The sequence below is a fragment of the Syngnathus typhle genome, linkage group LG22, assembly GCF_033458585.1.
Source record: "Syngnathus typhle isolate RoL2023-S1 ecotype Sweden linkage group LG22, RoL_Styp_1.0, whole genome shotgun sequence".
Classification (NCBI taxonomy): Eukaryota; Metazoa; Chordata; class Actinopteri; order Syngnathiformes; family Syngnathidae; genus Syngnathus; species Syngnathus typhle.
The window spans coordinates 4500471-4524183 of NC_083759.1; the positions used below are offsets into that span (position 1 = coordinate 4500471).

Genomic DNA, 23713 nt, shown 5'->3' on the forward strand with positions numbered 1-23713 from the left:
GAAAATGAGGATGATGATGATGATTGATGGTGATGATTGATGGTGATGATGGGATGATGATGGGATGATGATGATGATGATGATGATGATGATGATGATGATGATGATGATGATGATGATGATGATGATGATGATGATGATGATGATGATGATGATGATGATGATCCAACACAAATATAGGTGGATTTTCTGTGAGGGAACATTGAGAGGCAATTTTGAGGAGTTAATTAGAGTTTAAGATGACTGGCAGCAGTGGATGTGAATGAGAAATGTGCTGCCCAGCGATAAAGATGGTCGGCTCAATTTTGGACCCTTCATTGTCTGCTTAATGACTGCTGGTTGCTGATTGTTGCATTTGTCTGTTATCTCTTATTAGACAGAGTACATTACATGGAAAAGATGTGTGTTATCTTGCAATGAGATAATAATTATAGATTGTTTATGCACATTTACTGTAATTGCAATTGCGGATTTGCTATAGTTTGTTCAAACTTTTATGTATAAAACACTGACAGTATAACAGTGGGAATGAGCGCCTGAATGTTGCACAACACAACAGAAATTTCCCAATTCGAAATCTATTTATTTTATTTTATTTTATTTTATTTTATTTTATTTTATTTTATTTTATTTTATTTTATTTTATTTTATTTTATTTTATTTTATTTTATTTTATTTTATTTTATTTTATTTTATTTTATTTTATTTTATTTTATTTTATTTTATTTTATTTTATTTATTATAGTGAAGTGTGTTCTTGACATTTACAGTACTATATATTCCCTCACTGTCGCACAGGGGGGGGGGGGGGTGCAGACTTTGTCAGCTTTCTATTGACTTTCCATTCACTGCATCAGGCACTTGCAGCTCTAATCGATAGATCCTAATGCCTCTATTATAATCCCTCACTAGAATTTAGATTCCATTGATCAGCAGGCCTTTAGTTCCTACAGTGTTGAACTGTGTGAGAGACAACAAGGACATTTCCATGTAAGACAGACGGTAATAGAACCCTGTGGGAAAGCGTTTTCATTTTTCAGATTTAAGCTTCCATATGTAGGAATTAGACGCGGTAAGAAAAAAAAGCATTGTCAATCAAAATTGTTTTGAAACGCAACTGAGCTTTAGGGGGACTCGGCGCTCCTGGTGTATTGTGAAACATATAAGATTGCCTCAGTGATCTTTGACAAGTATCTCACATGCTTGTAAATTCAGTGTTATACAAAAAAAAAACACGAGTCAGCAATATTGTTAATGCACAAATTCGCAGAGTAACTTTTAGAATCAGCAGCTTATTTGCAGCTCAAAATGAAAAGGGAATTCTTTAAGGACAACAATGTCCGTATTCTGGCTAGGTCCATCCATCATCTACTCGCAACAATTTTAATAATGACTCTATTGTGACCACCCACTAGATTGAAAATCCAGTCGGGTTGACTCAAACAAGCCAAATCAATTTCCACTTAATAATAGTCCATTTATCGACCACTGCTACATAACTCAAACAAATGATGAAAACAACCCAACAATTTCCTCCAACCTACCAAAAATACCTACTCTTGTATTACTTTCATTATCTCCCAAACTACTTGGTCCAACCTTGTTATCAGGCTTTGTAGCTGCTCATTTCCTCTTCTTTTGTCTTCTCCCGCCTCCTCTATCTTTCTCCAACACCTTTCTGGTGTGACAGTAATTACAGGGATGAGCATGCAATGCCACTTATTGCTTGAGCATCAAATGTGGAGCTTGATGAAGTGTTTTATTAGTTAGTGAGATCAAAATGCCAAGGTTGATTAACTCGAGTACACACTGTTTACTGTCACTATCCGCGGCACATCTACAGAGAAGTGTGTGTGTGTGTGTGTGTTGCACCGCAAATAATCTAAGTGTGTTGCTATAGGTAATAAAGGTGAGATTGTCTTTGTTGCTTCAACTCACTTGTGACTTTGGGGTTATTTTCTTAGGTACACAAAATGTTATATATATATATATATATATATATATATATATATATATATATATATATATATGTATATATATATATATATATATATATATATACATACATATATATATATTTAATTCAATAATTCAGTGCAAGCATATATTGTGCTCAGAAAGAAAAAAATAAAAGGGGAAAGCTGAGTAGGTCTGAGTAGAACAACCCAAAAGAGATTAGGACTCGCCACATGAATGAAAGATGGATGCAGACGTCCATGAGAGAAACTTGTGCTGTGTGGTGCATCAATCTCAATTCGTTACTCGGATATGACAGAAGGGTCTATAATCCTTCCTCTCTAGCCGGAGGCCTAAAAATCACCCGTCTTCTACAAAGTCAGCATCCCTCCCAAAGGAAAACACTCATTACAAGCTTGCTTTACGTTCCACTGCATCTCTGGTCATAACCTTGAAACATTGCTCACTCCTGCCTAAAACATTTCAATTAAGCAAGGGAAGGGAGGTCAATTGAGTCAATGTCAAGTTTTTTTTTCGGATGTGAGAGAGTCAAACATCATAAACAATGAGAAAGAACATTGTGGAAATGAAGAAAATGTATTTTTGGTATGTTGTGATTGTCATAGATTTCTCAAAGCATCTTATCTTCATTTTTCTACACAGGGTGGCAGAACACTGATTACCGTATGTTCCGGACTATAAGGCGCACCTAAAAACCTAAAATTTTCTCAAACGTTGACAGTGCGCCTTATAGTCTTAAATTTAAACTGGCCCGAAGCATTGTGTCATGAAATCAATCATAACTGGCCCGCTGAAGACTATGAATCGTGAATCAAAAAGACTATGGATCATTATTTTGTGAATATTAAGTAATTTGTTGCGTCTGAAATTGGAATAAAAAAGATAAACTGGAGAATGATTTGGATTAAAAATCTGACATGATGAATTCAAGGTGTGCCTTATAGTCCGGAAAATACGATAACTTTGGCCATGTCCTATTTGTTGTTAAATTACAATTGGGTTTTGTTTCATGTTGTCTCGTCAGCTACTTGTGACTTGTCCAGGTGTCGATTATTTTTTTCAGTTATCTCTATATAATTATAATATAGTCTCAGATTCTGTTACCACACTTGATGTGACTTTCCACAGCTCAGCAGTGCTGACCCCTAATATCAAATCTAATCTGCTACCTCATTTGTAATGGAAATGCCGCATAATTTACAAAAAGGGAGCCAGTGACGTACGTGGAGACAAATCACAAAGGACTAGCTAATTTCATGCCTTGTATTTTTCTGTCATGCATGACTACTCCACAGCGGGGAACCATGTGATATAATGTATGGGCTGTGATCTTGCAGGGTCTCCTGTTACCTGGACTTAGATTGAAAATACTTGGGTTACTGTATGAAGAAATATTCTTATGAGCATATACTTTCATATACTGCAGCTAATCCAAAGTGTGAGATAAAACCAAGGGTGACGCAATCGTGGTAGTTCCGTTTGAGTTTCGACTAGGAAAGAAATGTAAATGACTTGGCAACAAACGAACGAAAAATGCAGTCCAGCCCATTATTTTATGTTAAAATGTTGACCTAGATTAAAATGGCAGTCCACGAGTTGGCAAAACAATATACAACATAGTCAAGTCAAGTTTATTTATATAGCCCTAAATCACAAGCAGTCTCAAAGGGTTTCACATAGACAAATAAATTGACAATTATTCTCAAAGCATCCCCTGATCTTAAACTCCCAAAAAAGCAAGGAAAAACTAAAAAAAAAAGTTGATCTCATGTTGGGCTTTTATTGCTGCAATATTTGACGCTTTGCCTCAATCAAACAAAAAGAATGTGTAGAAGAAGAAACTTTTTTGTTTTGTATTCAAGCTACACTTAGTTTGTGAATTCACTGCTGTCGTTTTCAAAAAGTGAGGTTGAATTGTCTTTTGTAATAAATGAAAAACAAAATGGTGGCAGGTAAAGAATAATTGTATGGTCCTTTCCTTTTGTGAAAAAAATTAAAAGTGTAACCTGGGAGAACATGGATGTTGTCGTCCTCAAAACATTTCCAAAACAATTTTTTTATTATTTATTATAGCTCATGTGCTAAATAGAGACGTGTGGAATTTCAAAGGCGGGCTGCCTCATGTAGACATAAAGATGAAAAAAAAAAAAACTCCATCAGTGAGGTTCTATTTTAAGATGTCCCCTTCTCGCAGATCAAATGTGAGATGAGCAACACTTCCAATCATATCTAGTAACAAATACAACAAAAATGGAGACAAGTTCAACCGTGTCAGCCCCGTACGTGTGTTATATCGACTTCTCAAACTGCGTTAAATTCTCCAAACGTGAAACGGAGCAGAAAATAATGTTACGCTCCAAATGCTCAAAGTCGTGTTCAAATCCTTCGCTTGATTTCGAGGACTCAAATTCGGAGCGATTCCTATCTCGGGCTGCTGGAGACGACACCGACGCTCCGCTATCAGCACCCCTCATCGAGCAACCGCCTCTGGAGATTAGGAGGTGTGCGACGTTGCTTTGGCTCTCAGCAATGTCCTTTCCTCCACTTTCAAGGTCGCCGCAGAAAATTCCCAGCTGCAATTTGTCGTGTTGAAAGGCGCAAACACGGCATGAAACGGGGCTTTATCTACTGTAAGCACATGCTTGAGTAAATTACATCAAAGTCAAGTTCATGTATGAGCATTACAATAAGCTTGGCTGAAATGTTTTACCCTCAAAGCCATTTGAAGTTAATCACTTCTGGGGCCAGTGATATCAATTCATTTTGATGCTGTTGAACCACCTTGAATGCACTATTTGATTTGGATAAAGTCCAAAACACAGAGGTGAAAATAATACGTCAGGGGGTTCGCTTGCTGATGCAAAGCGGCCCTGACCGGCCAGGGCTGGCTCGATGCATGCTTCCTCCTTCATCTCAGGCTTGCACTCAAGCACACTGAAGAAGCAAATACGAAAATACAGCATCATGTAGATGATGCAGTGTCTTTTTCATGCAAATTGAATTCTGTGTCGTGCAAATACAAGTAGGTATCTAAGCCTTCGAGAAGATTGCCTGCCCAAAAGAGAGTTTGTCTTTTTCTGCCATCTAGTGGACACGAATAGCTGGGCGAAGATCCAGAGCAAGTTTTAAGGACAGCAGGAGTCTGGACATCGGATTATAATGTCTTTAACATCCGAGCGTGAAGAGTAAATCCACTATACGTGGGAGGCCCCTGAGCAGAGCTGCGTTTTTGTTTTTTTTAATGCACAGATTTGAGTACAAACATGGTTTTGATTCGACTTTTGGGAGCGTTTAGACACGTTTTGTCATAAAGTGTGTTTTGATTGGTGTCGGGTTTCTCTGCTATTCTCGATACAGCCCAAATTCATACTCCAACGCTCCTTGTTTCTTTCCATTCCACTTGTTTTTGTTTTGGAACAACGGAACAGCTGCGTAGCAGAAAGGTTTGCCGCATAATTATGTTTGACAGGAAAGAAAAATGTAGCACAGTTAAGGAAGCATTATAAGATCATTACATTAGAAAGACTGCAGTGCGACATATAAGGAACGTGTCACTGGAGGATTGCATCACTTGCTTTAACATGCTGTGCCTCTTGTAATAAATGTTTGCTCCAATAGCTCCGTTTGCATGTGTGAGGTTTATATGGATATTATGCATGCATGTAAACGTGGATGTGATTTCCTGGCTGCTGGCCCACTTGGAGTTCTTTTAATTTCCCATTTGATCCCCATGAGTGGTTACAAGGCTCTTCCTTCCTCTTGTCTTTTCCCTGCGCTTACCTGTTAATAACCATAACATGATCTTCATAAAACTGTATTCCAAGTTAGGCCCAGAAGCGACCAACGTCTAATTGGTTAATTAATCGACTGGTTGGTTGTTTAAAAGAGAAGATAATCATTTCAAAAATGTCCATTCATCCCAAAGAAAACAGATCAGTCTGAAAATGGTGCTACATTACCTAAGGTGTTTAAAAGTCTCCATTAGTCATGCAAGTTAAATCGTATTAGACGGCTTAATGCCCCTTAAGTGGGTCTACTGTGGGTGCAGACAAGGGGAAGGAAATGTCATTTCGACATAATGTATTAATGAAGACAGTGATGGAAATGATGCTGGCGATGATGATGCCCAAGATTACATCGAATTCATTTATGAATCCGACAATACATGCCCGCAGACAGCAGCGGTCATAATGAGAGTGAGAAGCACAGTTTGGGTTATTAAATAGATAAGGGCGAAAAGTAATTCCCCCCACATGATTAGATTCATTGTCCTGTGAAGAATAATATACCTTGATTTGTCCTTTTCTGTTGCACCAGGCTAATAATTGAATTATTTTGTTAAATATTTACTCAAAAGAAAAGGCCACGTTAATTCCAAAGGTTCATGAATTCTGCACATGGTGGAGAGTAATGTGTCATGAAGGAACATGAAACAGGGAGTAGTTGCTATCTTTAACCAGCAGGTGTCAGTACTGCAATTGAATGTGTGCTAGTTGCCAAGGAAGAAGGAAGCGGAAGTAGGTGGCTCGGAAAGACGAGCGCAAGATGTCTCTAACGAGGTAACCGTCGCGTCAAAACCCTTTTGTGTACTTAATTGATGATATTTTGAAAAGAAAATAATTTACATGTGCTGTATCAAATCAACGCAGCGCGTGGAATATTTTCAAGTGATCTGATTCGTCGTTGGTGACCACCATGAGCTGCTGTGCTGTTTCAATCGCGAAGCTAATGTTAGCATAGCAGGCCATTGTCTTACCGACGTGTTATGTTTGCGACTAGTTAATAGATAAACTACGTTTTTTTTTAAGCACGTCATCCAACTAACTCGGATAATTTTATGTGCAGCTTTCTACCGGTGCCGACCCAGCTGTCACAAGATCAGCTGGAAGCAGAGGACAGAGTTCGCGCCCAGAAGTCGTTCTCTACTGCCTTGGTCGCTTCCCGAAGGGAACCGCCACCTTATGGACACAGAGGTGGATGGATACCTCGCACTCCCGAGGTAAGAATCAATATTTTAAATTAGAAGTACGCATGTATGGGTTGTTTAAAGTCAACTTAGATTACCTACCCAGGTCTGTGAATTAACTTTTTTTGTGGGAGCTCAGTTTGCTTTTTAACAATTGATGTCAAAATGCTTGCCTGGTGCTTATAAATGATTAATGGTTTTAATCATATTTGCAAATGATTGCACTTCCGTAGGACTTTGGAGATGGGGGAGCTTTTCCAGAGATCCACGTGGCACAGTTTCCTCTGGAGATGGGTCGGCAAAAGAAAACCAACAATGCTCTGACGATGCAGGTGGATGCAGAGGGAAAGATCAAATATGATGCTATTGCAAGACAAGGACAAAACAAAGACAAGGTTTGCAGTTATAACGCTCAATTTTTACAAATATGCAATTAAAAAGTTTCAGTAAGACAATGCATGGCCAAATGTATTTATGGTAATTTTGTGCCTTTTCATTTTTGTAGGTGATCTTCAGTAGGTACACAGATCTACTTCCAAAAGAGGTTATGAATGAAGACACCCCGGAATTGCAGAAGCCGGATGAGGAAGCTGTTGAAGAGGTAAAAGTGGTGTTTCGCTGTTTGTCAGGCATAACGAGACTGACGAAAGTGTGCTTTGCATGTTTTTCTTTTAGCTGACTGAGAAGACTCGTGCTGCCCTCAGCAAGCAGGTATCTCAAAAGATTGCCGCTGCCATGCCTGTCCGAGCAGCAGACAAGCAGGCCCCAGCGCAGTACATCAGGTATCAAAACATTTCTCACCGCCCCAGTCATTGGAGTCTGAATTTTTAACAATGTTGTAAATAATAAATTTTCTACTATCTACAGTAAATTCTTCTGTCTGTCTATCAGGTACACCCCATCCCAGCAGGGAGTGGCTTTCAACTCTGGAGCCAAACAAAGAGTCATCCGCATGGTGGAAATGCAGAGAGACCCCATGGAACCACCACGTTTTAAGTAAGCGTGTCCGTCGTTTTATATTATCCATGATCTGTCATAACTGCTTTTGAACAATCTGCTTCACTTTAAGAGAATTTAATTCAGATTAAATGTGTCGCAGGATCAATAAGAAGATCCCTCGTGGACCGCCGTCACCACCAGCTCCAGTCATGCATTCTCCGAGTAGAAAGGTATTATTATTGGAATTGCATATTTGAGTTTGCATACAGTTTATGACTATATCATTTTAAAATACTTCTCGATTCGTTGTCATGAAGTTTCTTTCTTTCCTCCACTTGGTTTTAGATGACGGTGAAAGAACAGCAGGAGTGGAAGATTCCTCCATGCATCTCCAACTGGAAGAACGCTAAGGTAATCTAGCACCAAAGTTCTGTCTATGTGAATAAATATGACCCGCTGCCTTTTTTGTTTTTTCCTTTTTCCAGGGTTACACCATCCCTCTAGACAAGCGTCTGGCAGCTGATGGCAGGGGGCTGCAAACAGTTCACATTAATGAAAACTTTGCCAAGCTGGCTGAGGCCCTCTACATTGCTGATAGAAAGGTAATCTTACGCAAGGCTCTTTAAGTCCATGCTTGGAAAGCATTTGCTCATAATAAATAAATCTGTTGTGTGTTGTCCTACTCAACCACCATGTTTTTCGATTTTTATGGTCTATGGAGTTTGAACTTTTGGTTGTGTCTATAGGCCAGAGAGGCGGTGGAGATGAGAGCCCAGGTGGAAAAGAAGATGGCCCAGAAGGAGAAAGAAAAGAAAGAAGAGAAACTCAGGGAGTTAGCCCAAATGGCCCGAGATCGCAGGGCGGGAATTAAAAGTCATGGGGACAAAGGTGAGATGCGACCAAACAAGTTGCTTGACTGGATTTGGGTTCTGCAGCTGTTAAAACATGTCACAAATCCTTTTTTTCCTCACCATTTTCTGTTTCTCTCCCATGTGGAATCAAGGCGGCGAGGACGGAGAGGCAAGGGAGCGTGACGAGATCCGCCACGACAGAAGGAAAGAGAGACAGCACGACAGAAACATTTCCAGGGCAGCTCCTGACAAGAGGTGCTGGACACACTCAACCCTCCTCTTTTCATATTGGAAGTCTGGATTTCACCCGTCATCACAAATTCATGTCCAAGTCATACCATTTTTTTTCTCCTCCCCTTTCAGATCCAAACTGCAGAGGGACCAAGACAGAGACATTAGTGAGCTCATCGCTCTGGGTGTGCCCAACCCTCGCACCAGCAGCAGCGAGGCCCAGTATGACCAGCGACTTTTCAACCAGAGTAAAGTGAGTGTAGTAATTAAAAAGAATAGCTAAGCTAACCGTCTAATGGCTAACGTTCACTACATTGCAGGGTGGCTTCTGTGTTGATCTCACACACGTGAAAAGCTTTGACAATACATACTGAAAGTGGAAGAAAAAGTAATAACTACCTTTCCCATCCTTTTTTGTCCTCCCAGGGAATGGATAGCGGCTTTGCCGGTGGCGAGGACGAGACGTACAACGTGTACGACAAGCCTTTCCGCGGCGGCAGAGACATGGCCTCCAACATCTACCGACCCAGCAAAGCCATCGACAAGGACGCCTACGCTGATGACTTTGACACACTCATGCAAAAAGACAGGTAGGTACATTCAACTTGCTGTCATGTCGAGTCGGATAGTGGATGCTAAGAGAATTTCAGTCGAATCGAGCACGACTCTAATCGCGCTTGCTTCTTTCAGGTTCGTGCCCGACAAGGAGTTCTCGGGTGCCGATCACGGGCAGAGGCGCGAGGGTCCTGTCCAGTTTGAAGAAGACCCTTTCGGTCTGGACAAATTCTTGGAAGAAGCCAAGCAGCACGGCGGCTCCAAGAGAGCGTCCACCAGCAGCCGCTCCAAGGACGATTACCATGACAAGAAGCGCAGAAAGGAGTGAAGGCCTATGGTCATCATGCTCTTTTGTCGACACTTTGTTCATCACAGGTGTTTTATTCCACTCAAATGTCTAGAGGGAGTTGTCTATTTTTCCCCCCGCCAACTAGTATTAAAAAAAAAAAAAAAAAAAACATTTATAATCCCTTCTTTTTTTTCTTCTTCTTGCTCCTACCCATATATGTACAGTGCGACCAATAAGGTAACATGGGAACTTCTGTCCTGGAAGTGTATAGATTTCAGTTCGTTTTGATTTCACACACATACCAAAAATACTTTTTGGGGTCAGTTCTATAATATTTAAGATGCCCATTTAGGTGTTGTTACCATTTGCCTATATGTGATGGCAGGTATGGACACTGATCTTGAAGAAAAAAAAAATATCCTTGTCATCCTTGTACAAGTATTGAATAAATTTCCTTTAGTGTGTGAAGGGTGTGGATGTTTTGGTACAGTAAAGTTCGGTAGTTATTTTTTTCTTGTTTGTGTAATACAACTCTTAGCATAATGCTCTTTTAATTGAATTTATGTGAATATCTGAAAGTATATTAAAAAAAAGAAGATTGCAGAAGTGCGCACACCCTCTTATAACTCGGAATGGGGCTTGTGCACAGAAGTGTAGGTACACATTACTTCCATTTCGCTTTACTGCTGGAAAGGCCATCAAGAAAAGTTCTCTGACAAAAACAACAAAAAAAGCTGCAGTCCCTCCAGCCTGTCTTCGTGTGGTTAGTGCTTGATAATGTCTTTCCACTCAGCTCTTGTCTGCCTTTATGATTTGATGAATGGGATGCTCATTCATGACGCCAAGAGGAAATTGGTTCCCTGGCATTGCTTTTGTTCAGCTGTGGACATATTGTGTCGGGCCACAATGGAATCCTCAGGTTGCAGATAGAAGGTGTGATAGATCGCTGTTTATCTGGAAACAAGCCCAGAAATAATAAACAATATTCCGTTGTAGCACAGCTGTACTCTGGATAGCTTAGTTTTTTTGTGATGTCTCTTGAGATATTTCCCCTTTTTCCTTCTTGCAGAGAAAAGCAATAAGTTGGCTGATAAATGGTGCAAAAGTTGAGAGCGGCAGCTGACCTTATGACCTTTTGTATTAAAAGACTGCAAACAGAAGCACACTCCTTTATTTTTTTAATTAAATGCAGTTTCATTGTGTTTACTTGGAGGATTTTCAATACATTGTCTTTGCCAAATCCTTTTTTTAATTAGCTATTTCCCTAAATACATTTGAGTGTATGTTTAAACACTAGCAGCTAAGCCACATTAGAGAAAAGCAATGGTGCATGTTTCCCTATTCAATCCCTCAACTAACTTTGTCAGCTAAAAAAAAAAATACATCTGTTATTTCTTGTGTGGGTAAAGTGTACATAGCCGGTGTGTTGGTGACATTCATCATCGCAAGAACCTGCAGCTCCCTCTATGCCTTCTTCATCATTAGTTCCTCGTCTACGCGTATTCAGGCCAGGGCTTCACTCATCATTATTCCGGCAGTCAAGAGTTAGAGTCTACTGCTCTTCGGAAAATGGTCTGTCTGTCACTCAGTGCGACCTGCCCGCCTCGGTGTCTCTCTTGCTGGATAATCTATTATGGAGTGAAGACCAAGACAAGCGTAACGGTTTCTAATGGTTGTGTCAGTCAGAATGAAGCCTGCTGGGAGAACAGCAGCAATGTGGAGCCTTAACCAACTGGAGTTGGGAGTGCGCAGCAACCACTTTGGGATTTGCAGTGACAGGAAGTCATCTTTATTCGAGCACAGACTTGAACGTTGGATAGATTGCTCTGCATTTGATTGTGTTAGGACGCTAACTGTAATGCAGAAGTGAGAGAACCTTATTTTCCGGACTATAAGGCGCACCTTCAATGAATGGCCCATTTTAAAACTTTGTCCTTATATAAGGCGCACCGGACTATAAGGCGCACCATTAATGCATCATGTCAGATTTTGAATCCAAATCAAATCATTCTCCATTTTATCTTTTTTATTTCAACTTCAGACGCAACAAATTACTTTATCATCACAAAATAATGATCCATAGTCTTTTTGATTCATAGTCTTCAGCGGGCCACTTATGATTGATTTCATGACACAATGTTTCGGGCCAGTTTAGATTTAGGAATTTGGTCCATTGGTCGGCTTTTGCGAAAATTTGAGGTTTTTAGCCTTATAGTCCGGAAAGTACGGTCGAGTGCAACACGGTGTTTGGAACATTTATGCTCATGTGATTTCAAACTTGGGACTTTATAAAATGGTCATTACAAGGATATGTCAGGGCCTCAAGCATGTTTGTTCATAATTAATCCACACCTTACCCCCGCGGCCACCTAAGGGAATTCAAAGTACATCATTATCTAGGGAATTGTTTTTGCAGGCTTTTAAAGTCATGCATTAAAGTTAGTGTATCAGGATTATTCATTGATTTGAAGTCTACACATTTTTCGTACACAATAGTTATACTGGATGGTTTATTTTTGAACTGTGGAAGTGCATTGACTGCATCAATGAACGCTGATCCACTCTCTATCTAACCCTAACGGTGATCCTATTAAAGCTACTTTCTTATCACCTTGATCTAGTTTGGAATGGACAGCTTAAGTGCTCCTCTGTGTTCTGCCAAGCGCCTTAAAGACTGATGTTTCATTATTTGCCACTCAAGGTTAGGACCTTGAGAGGAAACACAAAAGCAAAGGCCGGGAAATTGATTCAAGAATCAAATCATCTGATGTTATCATCGAGAGCAATCATGGACTTTAAATCAACGAACTGAACAAGAATCTTATAGCAGCAGCATAAACCCTGCAGGTAAAGTGAAGACACCTTTTTTGTCTGTGGTTCAACAGTGCCCTCTAGTGGCAGGGATGCGTAACTTTAAATTTGTACAACATTTCTGCAGAAGAAAAAGCAAATATAGTGAACTAATGTTCTTCATGGACTATTAATTTACTCAGTGGATTGAAATTAATTAAACATTTTATTTTATATTGGTATTAACGCAATCTAAATAGTATATAAATTAATATAAATTTCTTCACAACTTCCGATGACACGATTGCCTTGACCTTGTTTGTTCTAACTGTCCGGCTCCGGTAAAAAAAATTATGTCATCGGGAGAATTTGGTTGACGCCTGAACAAAGGTTATTATGGGTCGTTTCCATGGGAGGAGCTTAAGGACGACCCACGCAGGAGACGTTTGACGTATAACCAAGATAAAATAATATAGTAAGATCACTTACTCTGAGTTTCTTCGAGTGGTGGTTCAAAAGAAAATCCCGTGTTAAGTGTGACTCATAATGTTAATGTTTGTATATAGAATTATCACAAATATCTAAATCGTCACATTTTCCATGGTACACGTGACACCCCACTAAAGGTATTGATAGTATTTTATTCAGTGGGCTCTAATTCTTTTATAGACAATCTTTGGAGGTGACCAAACGCACTGGCGAATGACCGCCCGTCAGGGGCGTGTACTTCCGGCGTGCTGGTGCAGACGCAGCGCAGTGGGCGTAGAAGCGAACGTTTCTCCGAGTTTATACATGACTTCCCGATTATCCGCACCCAAGTTGGGCTACTTGAATTTGTGATATCTTCCGCCGCGTTGAGCCGAAAAATATGACGGAAAGCTCTGCCAACAAGCTACTCAACGGAGATGCTTGTCGTCGGACTTCGAGTGGTCAGAAAGCCACCAAAAATGGCTTCGTGAAGAACCACTGCCTGTTTCAACAGCAGCAGAAGTATCGTCGCCCCGGGGAGAAGGTGAGGCCCGGTCGTCAACCGTTCCGTGGAAGGCGGTCCCGAACTATTTCAAAATACATGCATGATCTATCTTTTTGCATATTCTTATATTGTGAATAGCTGAGTTAATTTCTAGGTTGATAAAATGACACTACAGCGCGATGTTTATAAATAGTTTATTTATTAATCAAACCCAGGATGTCAATATGTCAACTATACGAAAAAGACATCAGTTCATTTATTTTCAGCATGAGAAGATTAGATCAAGTGAACACAAGCAGAAAGATCCTTGCTACGCTCTGATGAATTGACCAAAACTAACGAGATCTTCGAAATGCTCTAATGAATTTGCTAAAATTAACTAACACTGATCGTAATGGTTTTTTTTTGGGTATTTTGAGTTGTGTCCATATCAAAACATTGGCATGCGTGACGTAATGTGCTTGCTGATGCGGTAGTTATACAAACTTGGTTTGGTCGAATTTTTCCGGAGCGTAACTAATATAATCTGATATTGACATTTCTGGCACTTATTTTTAACCGCCAGTCTTGCATTCGTCAATGACTGAATAATATTTGATTCCTATTTTTTTTTTATGTCAACACATTAGGGATGTAAACATAAGCAGGGAAATTTAACTTCGTGTTGTCATGTTCTGTCCATGTAACACAGCTATCTATTTTTTTCCAATTGATCTAGTTAATATTTTCACTTTTTAGCAGTTAAATAAACAGCTCTTAATACAATGAGGGAAAATTAAATGTTCCTGTTTTGCAGGAATGGCCCAAGCAACCTGAATGTTATTGTTCAGCTCTTTGTAATATTACACTCAGCTATTTTTTTTCTGTCCCGCGAGTGTCTTTATGGAGTCAGACTGGTCTCTGTTTACCTTAACTAATGAGAAAACGACAACCAGGGCCTGTTGTGATCGGAGTTGTTAATGGAGAGCAAAGCAAGCCTGCTTCCACATGACTCTTAAACGGGAAGGAATGTCTCCGCTGTCAAGGGTGTGGTCGCTTTCACCGTGAAATAGAAAACATAGTTTAGTAGTGGAGGTTTGGCAGGCATACATGTTTTGTAATCATGTGCTTGTGTTGTCTCCTAGTGGACCCTTTTTTATTGAGGTTTACATTCCATACTAAACCTCCACTGCTGTATTTATAATCTGTAGATTTGTGTTTGTTTACCATCACAAGCGATAACTTTAGGTGCCTTTTGGAAATTGCATTGCATCAATATGCAACAGCCATTTTTCTTCATCCGCCATCGAGGGAAGGTCACGTCCGACTGGTTTTAACTGCTCGCTCTCTGCAGTGCTCTGAGGTGTTTCTCGGAGAAAGGCATGACTGATCACATGAGGAGCTGCTAAGCTGCTACACGCTATGGGCCCAATTGATGCTGGCCCACTTCAAAGTTTTCTTAGGTTCCTGTTAGGTTCTTTTCATACGCAGTCATAATTGGAATATAAATATTTGAATGTTTTGGATGTCTCTATATCAAACCTATGTATAAATCTGGGTGTGCTTTTGTAATGGAAGCAAACTATGGTTCAAAAGTCTTTTATTTTGAAATGCTCATGCGTGCTATCTGTGCGTTTCAGGAAAACCACTAGTACGCATGAGCATTTCAAATTTCCCAACACAAACCCACAATGGCGTGACAACCAACCGACTCTACCACTTATCAAAATTGCGCCTCAAGAAACGGAAGTTGTAATAATAAGAATGCTTGTTTTGTGTCCCCCCCCCCCCCTAGAACCAACATGGCACACACAACTCGAGCCTATACAAGAGGCCCTTTGTGGAATCGTTCGAGCAGACTCCTCTACTGGTGGCCGTGCTTACCTACGTGGGCTACGGCATCCTCACCATCTTTGGCTACCTCCGTGATTTTCTCCGCCACTGGAACATCGGGAAATGCACCATGGCCCGAGAGCGAGAAGAGCAAAAGGTTAATAAACAATTAAAAAATAATTTTAAAAAAAAGTCCCTCAAGTTTTCGTTTTTTGGCATAGCATCACGATTGTCTTTTCCTTTATAGGACTTTGTCCCACTCTATCAAGACTTTGAGAACTTTTACACCAGGAACTTGTACATGAGGATACGAGATAACTGGAACCGACCCCTCTGTGGTGTTCCCGGGGCAAAGATGGACATTTTGGAGCGAGTTTCCTCTGATTACAACTGGACTTTCCAGTAAGTTGATACAAATGGAGCAAAAGATTTCTTATCTAAACTAAACTATTTTCATTGTTAAGAGAGCTTATTGGTTCTATTTCAGAACCATCAAATGTTTCAAAAGGGTGTGTTGACGTTCTCTACTGTATTTATCAAGATCGGAATGTGTCAAATATGCCTTGCCGTGCCAAAGCTGAATTTCCTTGCGATAAACGATTGCGCAACATCCCGCTGCTGGGGCATTTAAACAACACCTAACAGGAAATGTTTACACAGCTACCGCGAGCCACACGTTAAAGTTAATTATTTTACCCTGACCCTGGGTCGTTGTCCTTTGTCCCGGAGTCGTCATTGTCTCGCTCTTCTCCAGGCACACTGGCAAAGTGGTGAAAGGCGTCATCAACATGGGCTCGTACAATTATCTGGGCTTCGCCCAGAACAAGGGGGCTTGCGCTGACGCTGCCTTGGAAGTCACGCAAAAATACGGCGTGGGAGTTGGCAGCACTCGCTGTGAATTAGGTGAGAGAACTACCAGAGGAACACGATGTACATCTCTAAAATCCAAAGGATAACATTTTTGGCACAAGCATCATGTAAACATGTGTCCTAGGGAACCTTGACATCCACGAGGAACTGGAGCAGTTGGTGGCCAGGTTCCTTGGCGTTGAATCAGCTATGACGTTCGGTATGGGCTTCGCTACAAATTCCATGAACATTCCTGCGCTTACCGGGAAGGTATGGAATTTGACACTTTTCCTCCTTTTTTGTTCTCTACCAGGCGTGATAGTCCTTCTGACTCACCGCATTGTTCCTAGACTGTAATCTCAAGATGATAATTTGCTTTATCGGAACTAACACGGGTTCCTGTTGCTTGTTTTAAGAGAGGGGGGGGGGGGGGACTGAACAGGTCGGACTGTTCCAAGGTGCTCTTGTTTCAGGATCTTTCGAAATATTGTTGATTTCAGCCGCTTTTGTTTTGCATTTTTCCATCGTCTCGTTCTAGGGTTGTCTCATCTTAAGTGACGAGCTCAATCACGCATCACTAGTGCTGGGCGCCCGTCTTTCCGGCTCAACAATTCGGGTCTTTAAACACAACAGTAGGTGACCTCAACATGGTTCCAACCCGTAGCGTCCATAGCAACATATTTGTTGGAGCGGTTTCAATTTTTTAGCGCTAAGCAATATTCTTGCCGTTTGCTGTAGACATGCAAAGCCTTGAAAAACTCTTGCGAGACGCCATTGTGCACGGACAGCCAAGGACCCATCGGCCCTGGAGAAAAATTCTCATTTTGGTGGAGGGCATTTACAGGTAACACATTTCAACTCTCGCGTCTGAGATCAGCCACATTTCTTTTTGTCGTAAAATCTACAGCGGTTTGGAATTGTTCCCACTCTCCTTAAAGTGCATTTTCTGTAAAGGTAATCAATCAGTCATGACTCATAAGGGATCGTTAGCCTCGCCAAACAACCAGTACAACTTAATCAATGTCCTTTTTACTAATGCAATGTTAATGGAGTCTGACTTGGACCGAAGGCAAACACTCAGATTGTTCAATTATGCCCTTAGCGTAATCAAATGATAAAGAACTTTGTGACTTTTTTTTTTTTTAAATTTGTCCTTCACCTTCTTGTCCCAAAGTATGGAGGGTTCCATTGTGCGTCTGCCAGAGGTCATCGCCCTGAAGAAGCGCTACAAGGCCTACGTGTACCTGGATGAGGCCCATAGTATCGGGGCTTTGGGTCCTAATGGCAAGGGAGTGGTGGACTACTTTGATCTCAACCCCACAGATGTGGACGTCATGATGGGGACGTTCACGAAAAGCTTTGGCAGCGCCGGGGGTTACATCGGAGGCAAAAAGGTTTGCTTGACCAAGTATTCACTCCGTGTGCGGGTGCGCCTTATATATGGACCGATATTGAGCCACTACAGCAGGCGTGTCGAAAGTCCGCCCCGTGGGCCAAATGTATATATCTTATATATGGACAAAGTTTTCAAATGGGCCATTCATTGAAGGTGCGCCTTATAATCCGGTGCGCCTTGTAGTGCGGAAAATACGGTAATTAAAATGAATTAAATTCAATAAAAAAAAGATGCTAATTGTTTGCTTCAAAGCGTAGTCAAGATGTTTCTGTTCTTTCAATGTTTGTAATTTCTCTGTTAGGAGCTGATCGATTACCTGCGACAGCACTCTCACAGCGCCCTGTACGCCACCTCCATGCCTCCACCCGTAGCCCAGCAAATCATCACCTCAATGAAAATCATCATGGGAGAAGATGGGACCACACTGGGTAGGTTCTAAACTTGCTTACATTGCTGGTGTCCCCCCCCCCCCCCAACACACGCACACACACACAAAATGAAAGAATGCATGTGTTTCAATTTGGATGATAAGTACTGTGCAGTCCAAATCGTCTGTCCCCAATCACAAGCATTTTTACATGTGACTGTGTAGCCGTACTTGACCACTAGGTGGCAGTATAACCCAACGTGTGTCCTGCTTCTCGTCACAGTCTCATGTAAATGTCAAAGGCAAACAATAGTTTTTTTCTTCCTTCCGATTAACATTTAGGCAGACAAGTTAGTGGTAAAATCGGCCGGCGTTGTAAAATAAAAATAAAAGCGTTCTATTTAATCAAAGACAGCTTCAAGCTTCTGCAACGGGCCGAGTGGGTAGTTCCCTACTTTCTTGGCAATAACAAGTTCATCTGATGTAACTTTGTGAGGTGCTAGTATAGTAAAATGGGCCTTCTTTTATTGTTTTCATATGTTTGACTTCATGCTGGGTACAAAGCAGTATGGCGCATCTACATACACAAAATATGTATGCAATGAGAAATGAAAATGTATCGCTGGTTTTATTTAGATGAGCGTCAAAAGTATTTCATGAAAATGGCTGTGTTTTGGGTTTCATACGTATTCCAGCCCGCTTGCTAGGCAGAGGTTAATAAACACCTGAAGCCTTTTCACTGGCAGAACGTTGACCTGGCCTTTCATAACATCATCTGCTCTGAAGATAGCCAGACCGGCGGAGCTGCCGGTAGTTTGCATTGTGGAAGAATTACAACGACAACCTGATATGTTGGAGCACTGTCACCTGTTTCCATCCTTTTGAAGATCCAGACGTGAATGTAGTTGGAGCTGTTTGATAGCTTGAGTATTTCCTTTGCACAAAGAGCTGCTCATGGTTTCCTAAATCAAATCACATCAGTCGTGTATAAAAAAAAAAGAAAAAAGGGGGGGGGGGGTGAGATGTGAACGTGAAAGAATGCTAAATACAACTGTCTGAGTTTTAATGTTTTACCGGCAGTGCATTGAGTTCTTTTATTCTTGTTTTTTCTAAAAACGTTCTAATTTCAGACTTGGTTGTTTGTCATGGTTCTTTGATGTTATGCATGTTTTTCCGACTCAGACAGATGTATGTTGCTGCTGGCACATTGTACCATTTGTTTGGCTAAGATGCTATCTTAAGGGGGGCACGGCATGAGGACACCGGGTGAATCCACAGTGCGCATCAGACAGAGGATAAGATTGATGCCTGTTTAACTTTACCTCCACTGACCTCCATTTTGATTCATTATGGTTGTCTTCAAAAGCACGCTGAAGTGATTTTTTTTGGGGGGGGGGTGTCAGATAATGGACTTGTTCTGCAATTTGACGGCAGAATAAAATGACTTTGTAAGTCATTGGTGGAGGTTGTATAAATGTGCACGCTGTTCCTAATACTTAATAATAGGATCAATAAATAATGTACATTTCTCTGTATTAATGTAAAGCAGAGGAGCAAAACTTTTAGTTGTGCCATTTGGAAAAATAACCTTCTGCCCACATCTCTCTAGGTGCCGACCGCCTCCGCCAGCTGTCCGAGAACGTTATCTACTTCCGCAGGAAACTTAGTGAGATGGGTGTCATCATCTATGGCAACAGCGACTCACCCGTCGTACCCATGATGCTCTACATGCCCGCTAAAATTGGGTCAGTGATTGTATTTCTCTTTCTAAATAAGCTATACCGCTCATATTTACTAACATAGATTAGCTAATAGAGGAAATATGTTGAGGAATCTTCTTTGGGCTATTTTAGGGCGTTCGGGCGAGAGATGTTAAAGCGAAACATCGGCACAGTGGGCGTCGGCTTTCCAGCGACCCCCATCATCGAATCGCGAGCGCGTTTCTGCTTATCGGCCGCGCACACCAGGGAAATGCTCGACACGGTAAGTCAGGAGTGTCAAACTCATTTTTCCTTTCCTCATTGTTTCCTTTGGAGAGCCAACAAATACCTTATATTATATACCGTACATGCTACACAACAAATAGATGGATAATTAGTTTTGACTAGTAAAAACTTCAAATGTTTTTAAATGATTAATTATAATAAAAATTGCCAGCAATAACTGGTTTTTTTTTTTGGTTTTTTTTAAAGTGGACAATTTGTAATATTAGTATTGACACATGAAGTTCATGCACATTTTGTCTTTGCGGGCCGTTTCTTTTATGTGGCCGGCCGTTTCTGGCCCCCTGGCCTTGAGTTTGACAACTATGCGGTAAGTCCTCCATTACGGCCAACTTGGATCCGCAAAGTTGCAATAGTCACTCACCCACGACGATGTGATAACACCAGCTTGTTTTGCTTAACTTTTCCCCTCCCACACACACACACTTATTAGCAGTTTAGCTGCCTCATGTTGTCACTATTACAATAACACATTCAAGTGTTGTTGTTTTGAGTCAACTAACTGCGCTTGGTTCACGGTGGATTGACGTTTGAGTGAGCCCGGTGGATAATAAGGACTCCCAGTTTGCCCTTTTATTTTAATAGCACTTGGAAGCTGTCTGTGGGTATTACAGTGAGGCTTTTATACGAGCTGCCGTGCCTCTCCAAAGGCACTTCATTCATCTCACTGTTGTGCATGTCAACAGCGTTTGCAGAAGTCCATTTAAAGGGCATCCCAAAGTCTTTGTAGAGCACTCGGACGAGCCGCTTTTTCCGTCTTTGGAAAACCGGTCTTACTGTTTCTCCAGTTATGGAATCGGGGGAGAAAAAAAAGGTCACGGGGGAAGGTAAATTGTTTCCAGGTGCTTTGGAGTGTTGCAATGTCGATTCATTTAGTGTGGAAAGAAGTGCGGGAGTTTTTTTGGTGTCTCGCGGCTTTCTGCTACTCGCCTTCTATTCACCTTGGCTCGAGAGCCACTGACATGACATGTTGACACTCTGGTGTCACTTTAAAAGTTCACGCCTGTTTTGATGGTGTGATTTTTACTGTCCGCCCAGCTTTTATCAGTTTGAATTTTTCACTGACCGTTTTAAGTTATGATAAGATTGCCTCTGATGTGTTGCCAGGTATTGGAGGCCATGAATGAAGTGGGCGACCTGCTGCAGCTGAAATACTCCAGACGTAGAGAGTCTTCTCCTCCTATCAGGTGGACATCTGAGGAAAGTCAGCTTCAGGACTGAGCCGCGAAAAAATGTTTCTGATCCTAAATCCATCCCTAAATATGTATAATTGTCTACATAAACACACACAAATCTGATAAAGCTCTCCTAGTTTTGGTTATGCACCACTTTTTCGTACCTCTTCTCGCCACACTTGAAACCTCAATTGGTTCGCCATAGCTTATTACAGTAGATATAAAAAGTCTGTACACCCCTGGTCGAATGCTAGATTTTGTGATATCGAAAAATGACACCAAGATAAATCATTTCAAAAACTGCAATGTAAAAAGCCTGATGGTTTTGTGCATTTTCCCCCATATATTTTTGGGGGAATTTAAACAGGAACTACTCCAATGTTGTCATCAGCCTCTTAGCTTTGTTGCGGTTCATCAGAGATGGAGGCTGGTGCATGCTGACTTCTGTTTTAAGATTGATTAATACTGAACATCGCCACATATCCAGTTATATGCGGGTGTGTACACTTATGCAACCTGTGGAACCGGTGGCAAAACAGTTTTGAAATGAGTTGGATTTATTATATATAATATCACAAAGGCCTAGCATTTAAACAGGGGTGTGTATATATTTTTTTATACCCACTCTACCTTCACAGTCCTGCAACTTTTTTGAATCTGTCAACTCGTCAAAAGAAGACCAACTTTTCATACATGACTTTTTGTGTCTGTATTGAAAGTTGATACTCCTTTCACTCATAACATGATGTGTTTCTTCCCTTGAGCACATAGAATGTGTACGTTATTTGTGCAATAGTAACCACAATGGATTTCTTTTGGTTTTGAAGAGGCCATTCGACATTACTTGTGCACTTTAAAAAAAAAAAAAGTCTTAATTGTGATGGTAGCAGTTGCTATGATAGAGAAAAAAAAATGTGATGTATGTAAATAATTTTTTCACAGTCAGTAATGCTGCTAAGGTAGCATCCCAAATCTCTTACGTGAGTTTTAACATAAGATAGAAAAATCACTTGAACTTAAACAGAATTTTTTTTTTCCTTGACCAAAGCAAACATATATACATAAATATATTTTCTACCTTTCTCTTCAAATGTAAAGCAAATGTTCCAAAAGAAAACAACTAGAAGGGGGAAAAAGATCCCGCTAAGAAAAAAAAACTTCAGAATATTTTTTTACCGCTTTTTTTCTAGCTCTATTTTGCAGTCTTACTTACTGTTTACACCAGATCTTGTAAACGCGAGTCCGTCGTCCTTTTTGTTTCTCTCGGTCTTTGTTGTGCTTTAAATTCGGCACAGTCATGTACATTTGAACTGTATGTATGACGATACTGCCCTCACACTTATCTGATATACAGCTTTATTTATTTAAAAAAATTGTTTTGTCTTTCAGCTGGGTTTTTTTTGTGAGATGTAATTGTTATCTGAAAGGCAGCTTCACGTGTATGTGTGCATATTTTAAATAATTGTTTAAACATTTTTACTTCAGTGCTCACACTACTGACAGGCATTGTAAATGCACAGATGATGTAGTCACTGAAACATGCAGGAGTTCTCCTTCATGTGTTTTCTTTGTATGCCTCTCATAACTGATTTTTTTTATTTTTTTTTTAAGAATGGCATTCCAATTCGTTCCGCTTTCTTTTGTTACGTCACACTGTATGCACGGGGGTCATCCCTAAACATTCTGCTTATGTTTTTTTTGTTTTACACAGTCCGATTTATTGATGGGAATTGGAGTCCAGTAAAGCCAGTGTGATCATCACATCATTTAAACCTGTTTTTCTATCACAGCAATGCAACCATTTGTTTACTACAACTGGAAAACTCATCAATTTGTCACAAAAAAATGGTATGGATAACCACTCAAGTGATACATTACCATCAGCTTTGGTGTGACTTGCTGCAATTGTGAAATGTGCTGCAACGTTGGCGGAATGTTTATGGAGGAGAAAATGAATTTGCAAACAGCAACATGTCTGTTCCTCAGAACCAGGTTTCCCTCAAACCCTCTCCAGTATGTTTGACAGCACATGTGAACTGACCCATAGAGATTAATGAGATTTTTCATATCTGTTACTTAACCCCCCCCCCCCCCCACTGAAATTGTATTTGATTTTGAAAACCATTCTAAGCAGATTGTGAAGACATGTTTGTTGATCATGCTGTTCAAAACAAATTAAATCAGTTCTTTGTGTCAACTTTGGGAATAAGCGACAATTCACTGTATGAAAAAAATATTTTTTGAACCTATCTGAGAAGAACGGTTCGAATCTTTCCTTAAAAAAAAGGTTGGCTTGACTAGTTGACACAACATTGATTATATAACACCACTAGGTGACAGTATCACGTTAAACAAACTGCAAATATCCCCTTGTTGAATTTGTCAAACTAGAATTAACTTTTTGTCCCTTGCCAAGGCTCTTTGAGAATTCCAATAATTTGATGGTTAAGTGTCATTACACATCAAATCAACCAAGAATACTTCAGATTTTCTTTTGAAATGAAAGAGGGGAAATAGAGTACAAAACAATTATTCTAAAT

At 40.5% G+C, this 23713-nt stretch overlaps 2 protein-coding genes across 2 annotated transcripts; both read left to right on the forward strand.

Annotated features, from left to right (window-relative positions):
* Positions 1-6449: 6449 nt before the first annotated feature.
* Positions 6450-10272, forward strand: snw1 (SNW domain containing 1). Its single transcript, XM_061270308.1, has 14 exons — positions 6450-6536; positions 6823-6976; positions 7177-7338; positions 7449-7544; positions 7619-7725; positions 7835-7939; positions 8043-8112; positions 8228-8293; positions 8368-8484; positions 8629-8770; positions 8886-8988; positions 9097-9217; positions 9391-9554; positions 9655-10272. The coding sequence occupies exons 1-14, from the start codon at positions 6523-6525 to the stop codon at positions 9845-9847; spliced, it is 1614 nt and encodes a 537-aa protein (XP_061126292.1). The 5' UTR covers positions 6450-6522; the 3' UTR covers positions 9848-10272.
* A 3054-nt stretch (positions 10273-13326) lies between these two features.
* sptlc2b (serine palmitoyltransferase, long chain base subunit 2b) lies at positions 13327-23370 on the forward strand. The gene is made up of 12 exons (XM_061270306.1): positions 13327-13610; positions 15346-15540; positions 15631-15785; positions 16138-16286; positions 16378-16502; positions 16771-16864; positions 16971-17076; positions 17407-17626; positions 17930-18056; positions 19605-19740; positions 19849-19978; positions 21106-23370. Exons 1-12 carry the CDS (start codon positions 13467-13469, stop codon positions 21217-21219), a joined length of 1695 nt encoding a protein of 564 aa, XP_061126290.1. The 5' UTR covers positions 13327-13466; the 3' UTR covers positions 21220-23370.
* Positions 23371-23713: the final 343 nt, after the last annotated feature.